This window comes from Stigmatopora argus, chromosome 22 (assembly GCF_051989625.1).
Source record: "Stigmatopora argus isolate UIUO_Sarg chromosome 22, RoL_Sarg_1.0, whole genome shotgun sequence".
In the NCBI taxonomy this organism is placed as follows: Eukaryota; Metazoa; Chordata; class Actinopteri; order Syngnathiformes; family Syngnathidae; genus Stigmatopora; species Stigmatopora argus.
The window spans coordinates 5,626,622-5,646,515 of NC_135408.1; the positions used below are offsets into that span (position 1 = coordinate 5,626,622).

The following is a 19,894-nucleotide window of genomic DNA, read 5'->3' on the forward strand; positions in this document are numbered from 1 at the left end:
CAGCGTGACGTCATTCTTTTATAATGAAATGAAGAAATCCGCATAAACCTTAACATTTGAAACTGGATTTCTATTAAAAATAGATAATATGATTTTTATTTGAACGCCACATCATCCCATAATAATCAGTAATCACCTAAATAAAGTTGCTCATTTATCTTTGTCGTTTTTTTCAATAGATGAGTTCATTTTAATCTCGTCATTTATTTAAGATGACTGCAAGTTTCTTTTAAATATTATTCACCATAAGATGCATTGATATTTTCAAGCGCCATTGATAAGGAAATGTAATGTGTTGTACATATTTATGCCGGCTAAACTGACCGGAAGTTCATCGTCAAAACAAAAATGGCGACTTCCGCTGATGTTCACGTCCGAATATGTGTTCAACAAATGATCAAATTTGACCTTCAAGTTAAGGAGAACATTCAGGTAATACAATTTCTATCTATTATTTGTATTGCGTACATAAGTAAAAGAAAAATTTATGCAAAAAAATCACTAATATAGGCCAAATTCGAAGAATGGGGTCATTCATTCATTGTACAACTGCAAGTATACATACAGGATTGAATCGAATGGTTTTATTGTCATTATACAAGTATAATGAGATTTAAAGCCTCACCACGAAGTGCACAAATAACAACAATGTGTTAACTTGGTGTTGATGAAAACGAAAACATTTTATGTGTCAACTGACTAAATTTACTTTGAGTGAGACTTTGCCTTTTATAGTTTTTTAAATGTTTTGTATATGTCGTCCTGTCCAGTCCATTCGAGAATGTTGCGGGCCTCAGAGTGCTCTTATGGAGTTCAACTGTCAAGTCAAGGACAAATTCAAGCAACTCCGACGCACAATTCAGGTCAGATACATAACATTATTTTTTAAGGTTATGGAAAGACATGTTTGATGTTTATTTTAGGAGCTGGAGCAGATGGCGCGAGAACAGGACAAAGAGTCAGACAGGATTTCCATTCAAGCCGAGGCTGACAGCCAGAGAAGACAAATGATCAGGTTGAAAAATGACAGTCACCATCAAGGTGTAGCTCACATGTTAATGTATTGTGTGTTCATGTCAGTAATCAGACGGCGTGGAGAAAAGCCAACCTGGCGTGCAAAGTCTCCATGGACAACATGGAAAAAGATGAGCTTCTGCGTGAAGGAGACGGGGCAGGCATCAGAAGCAGGTTTTTGCTTTCCATCTCTTAGTCAATCCCCCAAATCACCCCGAAAACCCTTTTCCCCTCTCATTTATGTTCCACAGAAATGACCTGACCTTTATCCTTGCGACATTCTCAGAAAAGCCACCAAAGAAAGCCTGGTGGAGAGCAGCAGTAACATCACCGAGAGCCTCATGTCCATCAGCAGGATGATGGCGGAGCAGGTTAAGCAGAGCGAGGACAACATCGGCACCCTGGGTAAAACAAAACAACAATATAGAACAATTTCACGCTCACTCACAAAATCTGCATGTGTTCACTTCTTGTTTTCCAGCGACTTCCTCCCGCACGGCGCAGGAGACCAATGAAGAGTTCCGGAATATGACGGGAACGATCCACCTGGGCAGGAAGTTGATCCTCAAATACAATCGGCGAGAGTTGACTGACAAGCTTCTCATTTTCTTGGCGCTGGCGCTCTTCCTCGCTACCGTACTTTACATCCTCAAGAAGAGACTCTTTCCTTTTATTTAGTTATTTAGCTTACTTTTTGTTTGCTTGTTACAACTGGAATTATGAATTGAATAAATTAAAAAATATACATAATGAGGGAACGTGTGAATAATTGTGTCGCAGTCATTCACACATTCTTGAATTAGGGATATTGTTTTCTAACATTACTTCTCTAAATCTTAATGAACAAAAAGTAATGATTCTTGATGCTTATTGTTAAAGATTAGAAATCCAATAAAGCCCACAGAAAGAAAATTATATGTACATATAAACCTACATAGATATATTTTTAAAAAAATCTACTTTTCAGTTGAAACAAATGATAAAAAAAATAATTAGGCTTCAAAATGACTTGGTTTTAAAAATATATCAACTTTTTGGGGAACCACATTGCTATTATGTAATGATAGTACAGTTATTGCAAATTAAAAATGGAATATCAATGTGATACGGTCCAAAAGTACTACAAGAGAGTAAAGCACTCCTATTACTGATTAGGTTTATTATTATTAATAATAAAAAAAAACATGACAACATTGAGAATTGATTTCAACACTAAAAAAAAACATTTTCTGTTCAAGCACCTCCTGAATTGAAAAATATTTCATGTTAAAAATAATGTACAATAAAATACTTAATAAATACTGGATTGAACCTTTTCAATGTTTCACAACAACCAGGTGAAAAATGTGTGAGCAACTTGCACAAAAAAATAACAAATGGACGATCAAAAGCTGAAAGAAGGTCACAAAAATGTCTTAAAATTTCATTCAGTTCGAGCGTTTTTGAGGTAGCCCTTTGTTTAGCAGTACAAGAAAAAAAGTCACTGTTGAGTAACATCGGAACCTGCGATGTGTTCTTGGGGTGATAATTGTCTGGCCGTGGTTGGCACACTGGTGGTGTTGGCCACTTTAGGGGGGCAGGTTACACCCAGGCTGCCACAAAGCGCCCCCCAGTTCTCCAAGCATTGCATCTGCAGTCGACGCCGCACCCAAAGGCCAACGTTGTCGCCGCACGTCAACAGGAAGTTGATGAACTCCGCATGTGGCCTGACAACAAGCCATCGGAAACCGATTAAATCATTTTCACTGGCTTGAATTGGCTGCCATTCATATTCTTCAACTAAATATTTAGCTAATATGCTAATTCAAAGCACTGGAAGTAACAAAAAAGCCAGAAGGGGCTCAGTTGAGTCGGTTTCATTTCATAACAAATGTGCTCCTGGGGATTTTATTTTGTTACTTCCGTCCACCGGTCATTTGATATTGCATTTTTGTTAAATATTTACATTAAAAAATTAGATTTTAATATTGAAGATTTATATTTAGGGTTTCGATTTGCGTTTAGAATGAACATTCATGATCTAGATTTAACATTTGAATTTCCAACTTGGATTTAGCACTTATTATTTAGAAATAAATTAATTCTCCCCCAAAATTGGGTGTGCGTGGGTCGCTTACCCTGGCGGGAAGAGTAGGCGGAAGTGGACCAGGCTTGCCAGGGTGTCCTCGTGGTCCCGCACGGCGTGACACAGTTGATGTTTGGAGAAACATTCCCTCTGCAGCGTGGTTAACAAATCCTTGATGGCGGCACAGCGGCGACTGACGCAGCTCAAACGCTGGTGCACGCCCGAGGACAGGCAGCGGAGGGACTCCTTGACCTGCCACTTGCCCTGAAAATGGAGGCAGCAAAGTTGTTTAAAATGAGACTCGGGATACGAAAAAAATACTGTTTCTGCGCCACCTGTGCGTTGTATCTTCCGGCATGCTGCAGCAAGGTGACACAAATGCGATGCAAGCCGTCCAGTTGGCACGAGTTGTTGTTGAAGCACTGAAAGGTCCCACAGCCGGCGTCCCCAGAAGTTGCCAGGCAGTTCTGGATGTCCGCTGCGAAAACAAAAAAATCTGTTGAGTTAGACTTTGATGCTGTTTGAAACCTAAATTTGACATGCTCATAACGAGGGAGCCATTTTTGTATAATTTTCTCTCATTTTTGTGTGTTCCTCACATCTTTCATACCAATTTGGGACAATGATGACTTTTAAAAGGGTTTAGTTGGTAGTTGTTTTCCTTTTTTAGCACCGTGTAACAAATGAGAGAATTTACATATAAAGTACTTTCTCTACTTACGAAAAATCCAAGTTACAAAACAATTTGTGGACCGTATTAATTTTGCAAGTAGAGGTAACAATGTGTTTTGTATAAAACAAGCACAAGTTAAGTAGACTAATTTTCTTTCCTTTTTCTAAAACTTCTTTTCATTGTCATTTATTGCTATTTAAGTGTTGCTCTGCTGAAATTGTTATAACAATGTGTATTTAATGACACTTTCCTGTGAACTACATTAACTCAATTGTATTTCCTCGAGTTTTAAGAATAATTAGAAAAAGGTACTGCGTAGGGGTTCTCTTATGGTCTCTACCAAAGTACAGTTCATCTTTATTGAACATTTTCCAACAATATATTGCAGTAAAAAATAGTTTTTAAAACAAGCCCACCTGTGCTCTGCGGGGACAGCTGGCGCTTTTTGGGCATGTGTTTCTCCTGAACGTCACGTGGTGCCTCAGAAGCATGGATGCAAAGCAGAAGAACCAAAAGAAAGAGCTGGAGAAGCAGGAAACGTGCGTGGGTGGCCATGTCGGGCGTCCTGGTCCTGGTTCAGTTCCCCTGGGGTTTCAGCTTCTCAACCCCGCCGAGCTGCGGTCGCCTGCGCTTTATATGCGTGCGCGCTCACGACAGTAGCCGCGGTTACGCGCACACGACTGCTTGGATCACGTGCTTTGACAATACTATCGATTACTGATTGGTGGTGAATTTCCTTTTCAGATATTAAAATGAATACAAATACGCATAAAATACACTTTCACCCTTTAATTATAGGCATCATATGGTCATCATAGTGATCATTCTCCCAGTCAAAACGGATTGGACGCCCCCTGCCGTCCATGTCAGCCAATGAGTGGAACGAGTGCCTTACAAAGGGTTAAATCTCATACAATTTGACATTGTTACGTCAGCCTTTGGCCATGTCAATGATTTTTAACACGTTATGTCACACCGCATGAATTACCTGTGTTACCTGTGACCCAATTTTCCAATCTCCAACTCCAAGCTATTTTTCAGACTGACATTTCAAGTTGTTGTGATGTCCGCAAACATTTGTCCCACAAGTCAAACAGCACCCGAGATCTTATCACGCTTGTTTTTGTGCGTGTCTCACGTATTGTTATTGTGTGTCTGCTGGGGGTCAAAGGTCGTCTTCACTTCAAAGCATTGTTTTGACTTTGGTCACAATAACCCCTGACCCCACAGTCACGTGACATCATCTGCCCGCCAGGCCAACCCAAATGCTTCGGTACTACTCCGCTTGTTCCCGCCCCCCAGTTTTCACCCCACGCACAATGAACAAAGTCAACGTGTTGTTGACGTATCAACTCCCATTCTTAAATGTCTCACTTCATCAAGAAATGCTGTTTATTTTTTTAACCGTCAACGCAAGGTTATTGATATTGCACTTTAAAAAGCAACAAAGTGTGGAATAAACTCCAACATCAGAGAGTATCACATCATTTAGTATGTACATCAGACACAACGTGACTTGTTGTCCAAACAGAATGCTCTCGGAAGAGTTTTCAAGGTGTTTTGGGTCCGTCAGACGGTTCTGGCGGCTCCGAAGGGACAGCGTTATCGTCCTTCTTGTCCCCGGACAGGAATTCGTGGATAGCTGTTTCAATGTTTGGTCTGAAGGTGTGGTTCATTTTTGGGTCCACCACCTGAGTGATGATCCGGTCCACCCCAGACTCCAACATGCCGGACCTCGAGACACCAGGCAGCACGATAACAGTTGGCACGCCCAAAAAATGAATACCATACAATTCAAGTAGTTCTCCCTTACTGGACTACACTTTGCCGGAGTCCGTTCCTCATCTGGTTCTTGTTGATGTATGGCTTCCACTCCTGAGTGCTCAGATGGGATGTCACAAAGTTGTCTACCTTTTGACGAAGGTTCTGATAGGCCGGCTGGACAAAAAGCAGGATTTTAAATTGTATAAAAAGGAGAAGAAAAAAACAGTAAAGCCCTGAATGGCACTTATCAAAGGCCCGTAAATGCATTATATACATACATTTAAATATATGTGTATATATGGATATATATATATATATATATATATATATATATATATATATATATATATATATATATATATATTTGTGTATATTAGTGTGTATAATTTTGTATACGTGTATATGTATGTATATTTTTGTATACGTGTATATGTATGTATATTTTTGTATACGTGTATATATGTGTGTATATGTATGTGAGTATATGTGTGTGCGTGTATATATGCGTGCGTGTATAAGCGTGTGTATATGTGTGTGTATGTGTGTTACGGAACATTTCTAACAAAAATAAAATACTACATAAAACGATAATAATTGGTCTTAAGAACAACATGAGGGAAGGGAATCCTTCTGGCTGGTACCTTGGTGTCAACGTCCGCCAGACAGTCGCGGCGGAATTCGTCAAAAAGTCCGCGGCTTTTTAGGTTCTCCACGATCATGGCGATGAGCTGCGGGTCTCCCGGGGGCAGGCTAGCCGGGTCCAGGCCACAGCTGCCGCTGCCGCCACCCCCGTTACCGCCACTACCGCCACTACCCTCCGCCATCTTTCACAAACAGTTGCGGAGCTTTGGTACCTGCTAGCTTGCTTGATTTGAGTGTCTTTGTATTGATCGTAAACAGAAGACGGACCATCGGAGTTGGTGTTGTTTCACACGGAACAATATACGAAGCACAGTAAATGTACAAATCAAGCATTTCCTGCAGAAAATTCACGCATGCGTAGTCCCAATCCGACCCGGTAGTATTTGATTCAATCCTCACCGCGAATAAGGTGTCCAGCTAAGTGTTCCAATAGCGTTTTTGTTGCAGGAAATTTCATTTAAAACACTTTTGTCGAAAAGAATGATTGCAGTTTAGGAGTCGGAGCCGCCCACTTCTGCACTTTTTTTCCTCTCAGCTACATTTGAACGTGCTTCGCTGTATAACGGTAATGTTAGCCGAAGAATGCTAATTTAGCATGAACTGTGTTATAAATAGCAACCACGTACAGCGGCAAAAATAACCCAAGTACACAGATTTGTTTACAATGATAGCGTCAAATGCAATTACGTCACTACAAATTCAAGTCAAAATAGTGTAAAAATGTGTTTGGTGAACCCATTAAATCGGGCAGTGTGTTTCTTCAAATTTTATAGCCTACTTTTACAACGCAGTCAACGTAAATAAAGTTGTTCAAGGTTTCGTTATTTTTTTTTTCACTCAGTAGGAGCATTAAGTAAGAATTGACCATTCTACTCCACTAACACAACCAATTCAAGGGTTTAGATAATTAGTTTCATTGTATAGAGGCCTTGTTAATCGGAAAAAAACTTTTGTAAATGCTATTTATTTTGGGTTTATAATCAACGTGGTGGCCCGGTGGACGAGTGGTTAGCGTGTCGGCTTCACAGTTCTGAGATCGAGGGTTGAGCGTTCCTGTGGGGAATTTGTATGTTCAATCCAGGCTCATGTGGGTTTTTGGGGGGGTACTCCAGTTTCACATCCCCAAAACATGCATGGTCGGCTGGTTGAGCACTTTAAAATGGCTTTAGGTATGATTGGGAGCGTGAATAGTTATCCTTTGTCTCCTTTTGTCTTGCATTTGGCTGGCCACCGATTATGGGTGTCCCCCGCTCAGGTGGCTGAGATAGGTTTCAGAGCCCACTGTGACCCTTGTGAGGATAAGCACTACGGAAAATGAATGAATGAATAATAAATGTCTTTTTCGGGGCTGGGGAATTTAAAGTAACGGCTATCTATTATTCATAGTGTTGTTCTCGCTGCTGCTGATAATGATTATAATGATGTTGTCATTGTTGATGCAGATGAGCGGCCAGGCCAACAAAGAGTTTGAGGAGCAGCTGCGCCTTCAGGAACTCTACAACAGGAGAACCCAAGACGGTTCGGAGCCGGTCACGTACACGGACACCGACGGCACAGTTTATGACTGGAACCATGACAAGAAGGCTTGGTTTCCAAAGGTACGACGGCGTTCGTGGGTACATGTGGAAACTTCATATTTTCTTAACTGTTGCAGGTCACAGAAGACTTCATGGCCGTGTACCAGGCCAACTACGGCTTCACTCAAGAAGGCGAAGCAGGCGTCGCCGCCACCACAGAAACGGAGACGGCGACGACGGCAAAGTCGGTAAAGACGACACAAGAACCGATCCTGGATCAGCAAACGAGTGTGGGCGCCGACGGCAAGCAAAAAGGAGAGAAGAGGAAAGCAGATCCGGGTAATGACTCGTGTTCTCGCAATGCGATGCCACATTCCCACGACTTTTTCTTTGCGACTTTGAAAATCCAGAAAAAAATTGAACATCATTCTGACCATTACACATTACGACAACCATATGCCACGATATCATGTTTTTAAAAATAACATTCATTTTCCGTACTGCTTATTCTCACATGGGTGGCGGGGGTGTTGGAGCCTTTTTTTCTCTCACTTTATTCTGGAGTGACCTTAAACATATCTGTCACAAATGTGAAATGCTTTAAGTACTGGCACAGTAGCATACATATTTTTTTTTCAATTGTAAATTTAGTTAATTTAGTACTTGTGAGTGTTTTAACTTTGTAGACTATATTAAGATAGCACAATATCATTATAAAATAATTACAGTTATACCTCACTTATCGTGGTTAATAGGTTCCAAGACCTGCTGAATTAGCTGAATAACCGCGATGTGGGGGCTTCTAGTGGCCAATGAAAAAAAATATCCAGTTGTGTCCCCCCCTCATTTCATTGTTTTATTTTCATTCCTACACTATAAACTTTCCATATATATTTGGCGGATCCAACCCAAGATGTGGTGAATCTGCACTAATGGATGTGGAAAGTGGGGCAAAGTTACTGTAATTAATAACAATAATGTGATGAATTTTGTGAGTTTTTTTTAATCTTGAATTGCATGGTTTACTCTGTTTTGTTGAACACTCATAATTTTTACATGAGAGGTAGAAACATTCCTTACTTTTTGTGAAAAATTAGCAACATAATGGCAGCAAGGGTGCGATGATGATGCTGATGATGATGACCAATGTCTATGTTTCAGGCTGGTTTGATATGGAGGACACCAAGAACACCAACGTCTATGTGTCAGGTGGGTGAACTCTCGCTCGACTCGTTTCCCATCATCAACCCGGCGCTCCGATTGGCCCTTTGCAGGCCTGCCGCCCGACACGAGCCACGAGGAGTTCGTGGAGCTGATGTCAAAGTGCGGCATCGTCATGCGAGACCCCATCAGCGAAGATTACAAAGTCAAACTCTACAAGGACAAAGACGGCAACCTCAAAGGGGATGGCCTGTGCTGCTACCTCAAGGTCCCTCGAGGGCGCGACGACCATCGACCGACGCGTTAACATGCTCATCCTGAGGGAATTTGCCCCTCACGCGCAGAGGGAGTCCGTGGAGTTGGCGTTGCGTCTCTTGGACGAATCGGAGGTCAGAGGCTACAAAATGCACGTGGAGGTGGCGCGCTTCGAGCTCAAAGGGAAATACGACGCCAGCAAGAAGAAGAAGAAGAACAAGGAGTACCGCAAGAAGATGCAGCAGCAGCAAAAGTGCGTGCGTGAGAGCGTGCGCCCGTGTGTGTTACTGTTGTGCAAACGTGTGTGCGCGCACGTCCGCGCAGGCAGTTGGACTGGAGACCCGAGAAGCAAGCGGAGGCCAGGATGCGACACGAGAAAGTGGTCATCATCAGAAACATGTTTCATCCCAATGACTTTGAGGTGTGCACACGCATTCCCCCACACGAGGGCGCACTCGCGTTATCGTATGTGTGCATGTTGTCGTGTTTCAGGAGGACCCCCTAGTCCTGAACGAGTATCGAGACGACCTGCGCTCGGAGTGCGACAAGTTCGGAGAGGTCAAGAAGGTCATCCTGTTCGACGTGAGTGCCGCCGGGTAACGTGGGTAACGCGCTCGAGGCCTCGCTAACTCCGCCCTTGTTCTGTCAGCGCCACCCGGACGGCGTGGCATCGGTGGCGTTCAAGGATCAGCCGGCGGCCGACGCCTGCATCGCGTGCTTCAACGGACGCTGGTTCGGCGGACGCCAGCTCACTGCCGAACTCTGGGATGGGAGCACCGATTATCAGGTGCTCGCTCGCTCACCGCCATTTCGGGCAAAATTTAGATTTAGCTTTGGTCCATTCACATCACTAGGGGTTAAAATACGTTTGTCAAATTTTATTTACAAATCAAAGAACAAATAATTGAAGATGAAAGGGAAAATTTATATGAAATAAGATATATTTTAAAAATTATGTAGTAAAATTAACCAATTTTGCATTATTTCCGATAAATAGAATTTTTTTACGTATCATATTTGTGTAATATTGCGTCTGGGTGAAACAGTGGTTAGTGCTTCTGCCTCACAGTTCTGTGGTCGAGGGTTCGATCCAAAGTGGATCCCCACTGTGTGGAGTTTGCATGTTCTCCCTGGGCTTGCGTGTGGGTTTTCTCTGGGTACTCCGGTTTCCTCCCACATCCCAAACACATGCAGCGTAGGCTTGTTGAACTCTCTAAATTTCCCCTCGTGAATGGTTGTCATTCTCCTTGTGCTCTGCGATTGGCTGGCCACCAATTCAGGGTTCGACCCGCCTGTTGCCCGTAGTTGGGTGGGCTTGGCTCCTGTGTTTTAAAGTCTTCATAATTGCAAAATTAATATATCATGGTGACGCTCTCCCATCAAGGTGGAGGAGACGAGCCGTGAACGTGAAGAACGTCTCAAAGGCTGGTCCAACTTCCTGGAAGGGGCGGAGGCGGCTGGGGGCCCTGCCCCTCCGCCAGGAGCTGCCACGGAAGCGGCGGGCGACGCACCTGCTCTGCCGCAGCCGTCGCCCAATGAAGAAAAGGGAAAAAAGGAGGACGAGGACGCCAAGTCGACCGACAGTAGCTTGGAGGGAAGCGACGACGACGAGGCTTAAGCCAAGAGACGGACGGACGGCGTTAATTGAGGAGCTTCACTCGTCATTTCGGCGCACGTGACTCGTGTCGTCACCCCCACTGCGCGCGGGAGCCAAACGCCAGCCACAAAAGGTTTGTCCTTACCTCAAGATGCAGCAGAGCAAGTTTTTTCATACTCCATGGTGAAATACGTTTGAAGCTCCTCCCATCGCTTTAATTGAAATGCTTGGCACCCTCCAGATGACGCTAAAGCAATATTTGACCTTTTTTTTTTTTGTGTATCAGGAACATCCATCTCCCCCCCGCCCAACTCACAGTGACAGTTGTTTACAGAGTGGTCAGATTGGGAGCCATTTTAAAATAATGTTCTTGTTTGTTAGCAAGTGAGCAGATGTTATCGTATGTCATCGCCATTGACGGCTATAGACGTCCAATCCATTCATAGTCTCGTCACCATCAATGGTGGCCAGTGTGTTAAAATAGACAGAGTGCCGCATTGACATACAAGTTTAATTTGTTTTTTTTGACTATGCTTGTATATTAAATCATATGTCCCCACCGAAATGAAAAATCAATTCCAGCAGCCACAAAAAAATGAGCACACAACCTATTTGTGCCAAGCATTGTCCTAGTTCTTGTTTGTGGTTGGCAAGGCAACTGTTTGGTTCATTAGTGCCACCTAATGGTATCATCCTTCCACTGCAAGGAAATCAACATGAACTGAGGGCACTTGCTGCTGCCACTTTGTGGTATCAACGATAAAAATTCCATCGAGTGGTGTCACGTTCTTCAAATTCATAGCCCCAAAAATAATGTAAACAAGCTTGTAAAACTTGATGGGAAAGTTGAGTTTTTGGTCCGCAACTACAAGTGGACCCACTTTTTGACACAGTGACGAGCTAAAAAGATCCAATTCGCTGCAAAATAAATTAGTCTTAATTGTGGTTTGTTTATTGTTAGCAACCACGGCGAAGAGCGGATCATCCGTCCGTCTGTCAGTCTCTCCGAATAATTTATCCAAAAGTCATAAAAACGTCAGACGAGTGGTTCTGACATCGCCAGACCGGTGGCGCTGCCGTCGCTGTGCAAGTCCACAGATGAGGAAGAGGGAGGGGCAACGTAGAAGGAGGTGCGGCAGGTGCAACGGGAAGTGCGTCTCTGGTCCACGGGGTGATTTTTTTGGTTCTCTAGGCAGGTCCGGAAGGTTCTGCCATCTTCCGAGGCGGAGCGAGAAGAAAGAAGAGTCACTAATGTACATAATTCAGACTTAAAAATGATCCGTTAACTTACCAGTGCTGGGTTGGAGAGCGAAGGTGCGCGGGCGTAGTCGGGCGGGTTGGCACGCGGGTCGTAGCCCAGGCGAGCCAACATGGGGGCCACATTGGCCATGTGCTCCACCACGTCGTCGGGGATGTGGCCCACCCACTTGGCCAGGGCGTCGGTGTTCACCGGTTTCACCACCTGGTCGGTGGAGCGCTCAACCCTGCCAAAAACGGGAAGTTTAACGTTCCAAAAAAATATATATCAGATAAGGATAACCACGACTAAACCTAAAATGTAGTGTTGCACTGATACACACTTGTGAATGTTAATTGCGTTTATCACTAGTCCAATCCATTGTAAATCCATTTCAAATGGATTGGATGTTGACTGAGTAAATAGCAGATGTTTGGGATTGATTCATAGTCATATTTAAGTCGATTGGGGGGAGCTAAGTTATGATTTATTTCATGTCAAAGCATTGACTCATGGTCTTGGGAGCCATAAAATCTGTGTGTAACAGTCAAAAAATGTGACTTTGCTATTCGGTTTCGAATAAAAATAAAAGCGAGCAAGCCAGGTGGCAAAGCTAATAAAATGGTGACATGTGTGTCATTTGTGTACTGTCGGTGTGATGATTTGCATTGCTCTGACGGCGCCACGGGCCTCACTTGGACAGGGAGACCCCGCCGGCCTTGCCGATGAGCTCCTCGTGGTGCAGGACGGCCGGGTCCCACTGAAGCTCCAGGAAGCGCAGCAGCTTCCTCATCTCCCGCTCGGGTTGCAGCACCAGGTGCTCGTAGCGCACCGGCAAGCAGCGGTCCTGTCCCGCCGCCACGCACTGGTTGAACATGGTCTCCACCGCGTTGCTCCATTTGCTCAGGCAGTCGCGCGGGTTGTTCAGATCGAAGCCCGAAATGGTAACCTGAGGACGGACTGCGGCGGTCAATTTTAGGCCACGCCAGCCGAGGTCGACGCGGAAGGTCCGCCCTTCCCACCTTGCGTGAGATGACCGAGTGTATGGAAGCGCGTCCGTCGCGCACCATCAACACAAACTTGCTCTTGGGGAAGATGTGAGCCAAGTAGGTGAGAGACTTCAAGGCGAAGGGGTCTTTGTTGCACAGGCGGGGGGCCGGCTCGCCATGGCCCACGATGACCTGAAGGAGGCACAAATGAGAAATAAAATGAGATTCGTTCATCTTCCATAGGTACACGTTCGATTGATCGCCGGTCTTTTGGTCGCCCGGAAGGTAAGTGATAATTACCATTTAAATCGTTGCTCAAATTCCCTAAATACAAACTGTGAATTACTTTTTAGTCATACTTAATGCCCTATTAATTATTAGGTTGAAGAAAAGCTCAAAATTTCCCAGACTTTTATTGTTTTTTGTTGGAGAACTTGTTAAGACCCTGACTGACCAAAAGACCGGCGACCAATAGACCGGCGACCAATCGACCGGCGACCAATCGACCGCACACGCTTCCATACCGCGTGGAAGAATGTCCCCAAAACATCAGAAAATGATTGTCAAGAAGGAAATAGACGTTTATGGCGTTTGTAATTGGGCTATATGTCAGTGAGAATATACTTTGAATATATATGACACTTATAAAATGCCATTTTTCCAAAGAATAAATCCCTCCCAGCCTCGGGCAGCCAAAGGGTTCATCCAAAAAAAAAAAGGATTTGTCTTGGCAGAACATCTTTGGCCGCCATTAGTTAAGCGTGCGATGACATTTACCTCCAAGAGGAAGGCGCGCACGGCTGTGTCGAGGACCTGGTCGGTGACCCCGGCCTCGTCCAGGCGTATGCGCTCCTTGACCGAGCGGCTCCAGGAGGCTCGCATGGTGAGGAGCCGCGGGATGACGCGGGTCTCCTCCCCGCAGCGGACGGCCTTGTGGGCGTCCAGCATGACCCGCATCAGCGTGGTGCCGCTGCGGGGGAAGCCGCCGATGAAGATGAGGGGCGTGTCCTCTGGCGGCCGCTCGCCCAGCGAGGCGTTGCCGTTGGCGGAGCTTCGACGCAGCGCCGACCAGCGGGCGCTCTGGCTCTTGGGGGGGCAGTCCAGCCCGCTCAGGCCCAGGTAGAGCAAAGAGGCCGAGCAGAGGAGGACGCAGCCCAGCAGAACATTGGAGCGGCTCACTCGCATCTTTGCCGGGGGGGCGCGCACGCAAACTTGCGCCGCTCAGGTGAGGGGGGGTAGGCTTCTGGCCTGGCCCGTGGGCCGGCTGGCGGGCATCCTATCCTCCTGAAACAACAAAAACAGGCCGTTTGCGTCAAGTGAGCAGTAGCGCGCAACGACAAAACTTCTCCAGAACATTCCCGACGAGCGGTGAACCGAGCTTTTGGCGCCATCACCAAGGTCACGACACAGCAATTAATTATGCGCCACGTGCATTTTTCATTCACCGCAAGGGTTCGGTCAAGCGCGTCACATTTCAATCTTTTTCGGAGTGCCGAGACCACTTTTGTGTCCACTTTCTTCCTTTTTCCACTCCAACAACAGGACCCTTGTGTGCTTACTGGATTCAGAACCCAACAGAGCATTCAATGAAGATGAAGGACCCAACTTTACTAAGATCAACAACGCAAGTCAGCTAAAACCATCCATCTGAATTTCTCCTGGTATTTGGACCGATGATGTCCCGATCTATTACTCCAATATCGACTATTGGACCTTATATTATAATGTTATCAGTAAATTATACATCCCTTGTGGTAAAGTCAAGAAATGCTTTGCTTATCAAAATATTAAAATATAATTATGCACTAATTTGCTTCTGTAATTAGTTTCAAAAAAAAAAAAAAGATGTTACAGCAGCCTAAAAGCACGGTATCGTACTGAAAACACACTTCTGGATCGGCTCCAATCTAGTGACCAAATCCGAATCGGTCCGATAGTCGATATTGGAGTAATAGATCGGGACATCATCGGGTAAAAATAATGCTGAATATAATCATTATATTCAGCATTATTTTTTAAACTAATTACAGAAGCAAATTAGTGCATATTTTGATAAGCAAAGCATTTCTTGACTTTACCACAAGGGATTTATAATTTAAAGTCAAGAAATGCTTTGCTTATCAAAATATGCACTATAATTATAAATAATGTTATCAGTAAATTATAAATCCCTTGTGGTAAAGTCAAGAAATGCTTTGCTTATCAAAATATGCACTAATTTGCTTCTGTAATTAGTTAACAAAATAATGCTGAATATAATGATTATATTCAGCATTATTTTTACTCGTCTAAAAATATGGACATCGGATCGGTGTCGGCAAAACGTAAACAAAAATCGAATCCGATATGAAGTCAAAAAGTCACTATGGAGTCAACTGGCGCAGTTTTGAACTTTAGAACACTCCATTTCAAACAGATTAGATTTTTATCGTCGCCATTGGCAGTCCACATAACTCAAAAATATTTTCGTGGCGGCTCTGCCCCATTAAATTCCAATAAATATCGGAATTTATGGAGGAATTTCACTAGCACTGCCAGTTGTTTTAGCTTTCAGAGGACTTCCAACCCCGACTTAAACCCCTCGTACGAGATAAAACCGCGGCTGTAGTCCAAATAGAACGCGAGTTCCTGGAAACGACGTCAAAAGTCATTAATACGCAGCGCCATCAACAGGTCAATTCGGGTCAAGGCGCCGCGTCGAGGCCTGGTGGCCACCAGAGGCACATCTGGAGCGGCTGTTAAGCCATCCTGTCGTCAACGGACCTCCAGGCGAGACAGCGCGGGGCACAAGGCCCGGCCAGGAAAGGCCTGACCCGGCCCGGAAAACGCAACGGATCGGTGTCCCCAACCCCAAAAAAAACAGCTTCCAAATAAGCTAGTTAGCCACTACGAAGCTTCGCGAGCTCAACACAAACATTGCGGATGGACTCGACTTACCGGAGCCTCCCGCCGGGAAAAAACGACGCTGAGGGAAAAGCGTCGGGAAGCCCTCGGCGTCACGGCGGAAATGCCTCGGCCGTGTGGTCATGAAGAAGCGGCGTGAAAAGCGAGCCGGAGCCCCGCGAAGTTTCCGACCGCCGAGCTGCAGGTAGGCGGCGCTACTGTCGATTCCACCACCAAGTCCGCACTATGTGAGAGTAAAAAAAGGGCAGAAAAGACTATTGCAGCCAGCTTGTGAAAGCTCGGCGCTGATTGGACGACCGCATTTTCAAGGTCTCCCATTGGACGGAGCTTTAAATGGCAATTCCGCCATAATAGAACAGATCCTTTTTTTCACTTCCGTACTCGAGATTGTATAAAGATTGTCTCTAATCGATTGCGACGATCTCTCTAAAAACGGTGCGTTTCATTTCCCGACAGCAAACACATCAAATAATTCACTTCCATCTTTATTAATAAAACAGCTGCAAATCATAATCGTTTTTCCAGCAGTAAAGCACAAGTGAAGTAATACCCAAAAGGCAGTCAAACTGAAGGACATTGGTTCACTTCTGTCTTCTAAAATATCGACTACCCTTTTTATTGAGTAAAAAATAATAACAAATTATAGAAATAATCTTAAAATACTTAAAAAAGAACCTGTATACTATTTCCCCCTAATAATTAATTCATTTTCCAAAGTTAATAACCACAGAGCTAAGAGAATGTTTTTCCTTTCCAATTAAAACACAAGGAACACTTACTGTTTGTATCATTTTGTTGTCATTAATGTTTCTAAACAGTTTATTGACTCTCAAAATCGCCGATGATTCATTTGCTAATTGATTGGTCAATTAATCACGGAAGCCCTATTTTACCTGCCATTGACAGTGCTCGACGTCCAATCCCTTTTGCCTGGGAGGGACTGGCAGTAATCGTGTAAAGTGTTGTACACGTGCACAATGTGTGCCCGGATGAGTCAGACTAAATAATATGCACCAATAAATAATAAATGATTTGCGCCAACAGATGGCTGGACAATCACCAAGGAAGTGATGCAAATGATGGAAGATCGATAAAAACGATTCCCTGACATATGACACTTTTTCTAGGCTGTTGTCAAAGCAAACATGAGCCGTTGGCTATTTGGGAACACATTTTTCAAGAATTAAAGACGAGTTGTGGACCTTGTTGTTCTGGGATCCTGGGTTCAAATTGTGGCTTTTCTGTGGGGACCTTGTATGTTCTTTTCATAGAGTGGTTTTTCTAACTTGATAAATCTGGGGTCAAAATGGATTGAACTTCTAACATCGTCAATGGCATTCAAATCCGGTTATACTAGTTTAAATGAATTGGACATATATAGCCATCAATGGCATGAAATGAGTTTAATCCTTTTTTTTAATACTAGTTTTACTTGGGGCCATTAGCAGTTTGCCTTCTTGTTTTTATTCATTTTTCTAATTGTATAAATTTATATTTACAAAAATATAAATTCACAGTTTACTAATTTGGAAAAAAAAACATGCAAATTTAAAAAATAATAGTAATCACTGGCCCTGTCAAGGGTTAGGAGTAAGTGTCAACTTTTGAATGTATTTGAAAGGTTGAAAAAAGACTAAAAAGCAACAAGTATTCTTTTTTTTTATTTAAAAAGTTTTCTATAGTGAAAGTAAAAGAAAATAACCAGATATGTCCAAACATCTTTCGCTAAGGAAAACAATGATTCAGTTACATAGTTTTTCATTAATGCACAATTCCAGCAAAAACACAAAGCCCAAAATAATATGACACAAATATTTTTATATTGAAATACAACATGCAAAAATGTTGTGAAAGCCATTTTAAATACAAAAAAAGAAACAAGAACACACTACATGACAGCAGCAATGTCAACAACAAAAAAATTGCCTTAAAAAAACTAGACTACTAATTATACAGAAACAAACAACTCCAGACACATGTGCAAAGGATAAAACCAGCTAGATGGAACAGGCACCCCCGACCGAAGTATCTTGACATGACGAGTGGAAAGGCCTCACTCCAAGTCGTGGCGCAACCTTTTTCACAATGTTGCCATGTAAAAACAGGAAGTGCAATCCGTTCTGCGTGAGCCTAACTTCCTTTGTGGTTTCTTTGTATTCCCTCAGCCTCCTCAGCGCATTCGTTGCCCGAGACGGGGCGTCGACGCTCAAGCCATCTCTGCGCCGGCGTTCGCCGGAACTTCCTGCTCCGGGTCGCCGGGCAGAAGTTGGGAGATGGTCTGGATGAGCTCTTCGATCTGCTGCTCGGAGAAACGCTCCTCGCTTTCCTCCACCATCTGATGCGCCACAGAAAAAAAAACAGCGTCGTAGGGTTACGGACCAAAATGGGCTTGAAAGATGCCATTTTTCAAATTCAAAACAATCACCAGCTGCATCTCCACGGCAGTCTGTGGTCGATGGTTCAGTAGCTGGAGCTTCTCAGCCCTGCTCAAGTGTGAAATTGCACAAAAGTGACATCATAACATCAATTCAAGTGCATCTGTATTTTTTCGTTTTTTCTTGCATAGAATTGAATCCGGACAACCAGAATGTCGGACTGACTTTGTGAGTTTGTGATCCCTCATGGTGGAAAGAAATGCCTGGATCATCTCGGGACCCTGGCGACTGCACGGCGTCTTCGATAAGTACTTCAGCGTCTGCAGAGAGTGTAAAGTTGGGATGTTACTGTATTTTCTGGCCCACATTTTCAGATATTCTGGTTGTGACATCACAACCAGAAATGGATGATCATTTATAGCTTTCTAGTCCTTACTTCATACATGATGGTGTTGAGGTTTTGTTGTCCGGCGCTGTGTTTGCTCTTGCCGCTGTCCTTTTTCTGTTCCTTTAGGTCAGTGAGCAGCTTGAACACCTGATAGAACATGTGTAGAGTACATGATTGATAAAACCTGTTCGGCAAGATGTTTTAGTTCAATTTAGTTTGCACAAAGGGCTCTTTGCACTTAATAGCGTGACAATACTATTTCACATGTTAGGTTTACAGCTGGGTTGGTAAACAAGTTAGACATAAAGAGCAAAAATTTTAAACTGTGAGAGTGAAGGAGCCACACCCGCAAAGATAATTGGTCACCCTTTACATCAGAAGCAGCATAAAAAATCCAATCTGCCAAATTAGTTTTTAAATAGAATTGATTTAATCCAAAAAACTGAATATATAGTTTCAAAATGTTGCCACTTTTAAAAAATATTTAAAATATTTTGGAGGAAATCTAAAAATAAATCAAACTGAGAATGCTTACTGTTTTCCAATGTTTTAAAATGTAAAGGAAAAAAAACAATATTTACGGTTTTCCTTTTATTAAAAAACGAATGACTAAAAATGAAAAATGAATTGGTAAAAAGAATCAAGAGAATCTTTGTTATTTAGAGGCTCAAAAGTAGAGTTAGGACAAATTTGAATGTATATAAATGATATATCGACTATCAGAAAAGTAAATAAATAATAAACAGCACATTGTCTTACCTCATAGTTGCTGAGCATAGCAGCGTTAGCGTTTTTCCTATTATGAGAAAAAAATGCAAACTTTACTTCTGAAATCTGGACGCCAAAATAAATTAAGGTGCTTTGTGATTACATACTAACAATAATCATAAACGTTAAATTCAACATCACAACATATAGACATAAAATAAGTTAAAATACACATTATTATTTCATCCTTTCAACATTATTAGCATTAGTACAGTAATTATATACAAGATTTTAGTCAGATTTATTCACGCCAAACAAAGTCATGTCAAGAAGAATTTTCTTCAAAATTGAAAGATTTATATGTAATAAATACGACTTATATTTTAAGACTGAAACACTCTTTTAAGCCATTCATCAAAGATAAAAATGTTAGACTTACACTTCCATGTTACCAACTTGTCTTTCGTTTTGGTCCTACACGAAAGGAGTCCGTGTGAAACAATACGTTTTTCGCCTCTTGTCTGCACTATACAAATAAAATAAACATGTAAAAAAAATTTTTACATTAAACATAAGCTACAAAAAATAATTAATTTGTGATCTGT

The 19,894-nt window shown here is 43.0% G+C and overlaps 5 protein-coding genes across 5 annotated transcripts; 2 read left to right on the forward strand and 3 right to left on the reverse strand.

Moving 5' to 3' along the window:
• The first annotated feature begins 342 nt into the window (after window positions 1-342).
• bnip1b (BCL2 interacting protein 1b) lies at window positions 343-1,767 on the forward strand. Its single transcript, XM_077593189.1, has 6 exons — window positions 343-432; window positions 771-863; window positions 924-1,015; window positions 1,081-1,188; window positions 1,301-1,419; window positions 1,496-1,767. Exons 1-6 carry the CDS (start codon window positions 349-351, stop codon window positions 1,690-1,692), a joined length of 693 nt encoding a protein of 230 aa, XP_077449315.1. The 5' UTR covers window positions 343-348; the 3' UTR covers window positions 1,693-1,767.
• A 386-nt stretch (window positions 1,768-2,153) lies between these two features.
• On the reverse strand, window positions 2,154-6,617 carry bod1 (biorientation of chromosomes in cell division 1). The gene is made up of 7 exons (XM_077593054.1): window positions 6,158-6,617; window positions 5,566-5,690; window positions 5,306-5,486; window positions 4,169-4,328; window positions 3,415-3,557; window positions 3,132-3,343; window positions 2,154-2,720 (listed from the first exon to the last, which is right to left on the reverse strand). Exons 1-7 carry the CDS (start codon window positions 6,338-6,340, stop codon window positions 2,495-2,497), a joined length of 1,230 nt encoding a protein of 409 aa, XP_077449180.1. The 5' UTR covers window positions 6,341-6,617; the 3' UTR covers window positions 2,154-2,494.
• Window positions 6,509-11,633, forward strand: htatsf1 (HIV-1 Tat specific factor 1). Its single transcript, XM_077593187.1, has 10 exons — window positions 6,509-6,723; window positions 7,601-7,756; window positions 7,813-8,014; window positions 8,837-8,884; window positions 8,950-9,104; window positions 9,181-9,344; window positions 9,416-9,512; window positions 9,584-9,673; window positions 9,741-9,878; window positions 10,476-11,633. The coding sequence occupies exons 2-10, from the start codon at window positions 7,601-7,603 to the stop codon at window positions 10,707-10,709; spliced, it is 1,284 nt and encodes a 427-aa protein (XP_077449313.1). The 5' UTR covers window positions 6,509-6,723; the 3' UTR covers window positions 10,710-11,633.
• tpst1l (tyrosylprotein sulfotransferase 1, like) lies at window positions 11,181-16,064 on the reverse strand. The gene is made up of 6 exons (XM_077593188.1): window positions 15,852-16,064; window positions 13,692-14,198; window positions 12,948-13,106; window positions 12,621-12,874; window positions 11,980-12,172; window positions 11,181-11,903 (listed from the first exon to the last, which is right to left on the reverse strand). The coding sequence occupies exons 2-6, from the start codon at window positions 14,097-14,099 to the stop codon at window positions 11,877-11,879; spliced, it is 1,041 nt and encodes a 346-aa protein (XP_077449314.1). The 5' UTR covers window positions 14,100-14,198; window positions 15,852-16,064; the 3' UTR covers window positions 11,181-11,876.
• Window positions 16,065-17,713: 1,649 nt separating this feature from the next.
• crcp (calcitonin gene-related peptide-receptor component protein) lies at window positions 17,714-19,852 on the reverse strand. Its single transcript, XM_077593191.1, has 6 exons — window positions 19,729-19,852; window positions 19,341-19,377; window positions 18,630-18,728; window positions 18,419-18,513; window positions 18,244-18,301; window positions 17,714-18,153 (listed from the first exon to the last, which is right to left on the reverse strand). The coding sequence occupies exons 1-6, from the start codon at window positions 19,734-19,736 to the stop codon at window positions 18,025-18,027; spliced, it is 426 nt and encodes a 141-aa protein (XP_077449317.1). The 5' UTR covers window positions 19,737-19,852; the 3' UTR covers window positions 17,714-18,024.
• Between the last annotated feature and the right edge of the window lie 42 nt (window positions 19,853-19,894).

What these genes read in the sequence shown, in the direction of transcription:
- bnip1b (XM_077593189.1), top strand. Translation starts at nt 349, where the DNA reads ATGGCGACTTCCGCTGATGTTCACGTCCGAATATGTGTTCAACAAATG. An exon ending in AAGTTAAGGAGAACATTCAG is followed by an intron (nt 433 to 770) that starts GTAATACAATTT and finishes CGTCCTGTCCAG; the next exon opens with TCCATTCGAGAATGTTGCGG. An exon ending in CAGAGAAGACAAATGATCAG is followed by an intron (nt 1,016 to 1,080) that starts GTTGAAAAATGA and finishes TGTTCATGTCAG; the next exon opens with TAATCAGACGGCGTGGAGAA.
- bod1 (XM_077593054.1), bottom strand. Translation starts at nt 6,340, where the DNA reads ATGGCGGAGGGTAGTGGCGGTAGTGGCGGTAACGGGGGTGGCGGCAGC. An exon ending in TGGCGGACGTTGACACCAAG is followed by an intron (nt 5,691 to 6,157) that starts GTACCAGCCAGA and finishes CTTTTTGTCCAG; the next exon opens with CCGGCCTATCAGAACCTTCG. An exon ending in GCTGTCCCCGCAGAGCACAG is followed by an intron (nt 3,558 to 4,168) that starts GTGGGCTTGTTT and finishes TTGTTTTCGCAG; the next exon opens with CGGACATCCAGAACTGCCTG.
- htatsf1 (XM_077593187.1), top strand. Translation starts at nt 7,601, where the DNA reads ATGAGCGGCCAGGCCAACAAAGAGTTTGAGGAGCAGCTGCGCCTTCAG. An exon ending in GAAGAGGAAAGCAGATCCGG is followed by an intron (nt 8,015 to 8,836) that starts GTAATGACTCGT and finishes TCTATGTTTCAG; the next exon opens with GCTGGTTTGATATGGAGGAC. An exon ending in ATGGGAGCACCGATTATCAG is followed by an intron (nt 9,879 to 10,475) that starts GTGCTCGCTCGC and finishes TCTCCCATCAAG; the next exon opens with GTGGAGGAGACGAGCCGTGA.
- tpst1l (XM_077593188.1), bottom strand. Translation starts at nt 14,099, where the DNA reads ATGCGAGTGAGCCGCTCCAATGTTCTGCTGGGCTGCGTCCTCCTCTGC. An exon ending in ACTCGGTCATCTCACGCAAG is followed by an intron (nt 12,875 to 12,947) that starts GTGGGAAGGGCG and finishes GTCCGTCCTCAG; the next exon opens with GTTACCATTTCGGGCTTCGA. An exon ending in CGCTCTCCAACCCAGCACTG is followed by an intron (nt 11,904 to 11,979) that starts GTAAGTTAACGG and finishes CCGCCTCGGAAG; the next exon opens with ATGGCAGAACCTTCCGGACC.
- crcp (XM_077593191.1), bottom strand. An exon ending in TCAACACCATCATGTATGAA is followed by an intron (nt 18,514 to 18,629) that starts GTAAGGACTAGA and finishes CACTCTCTGCAG; the next exon opens with ACGCTGAAGTACTTATCGAA. An exon ending in CTGCCGTGGAGATGCAGCTG is followed by an intron (nt 18,154 to 18,243) that starts GTGATTGTTTTG and finishes GTGGCGCATCAG; the next exon opens with ATGGTGGAGGAAAGCGAGGA.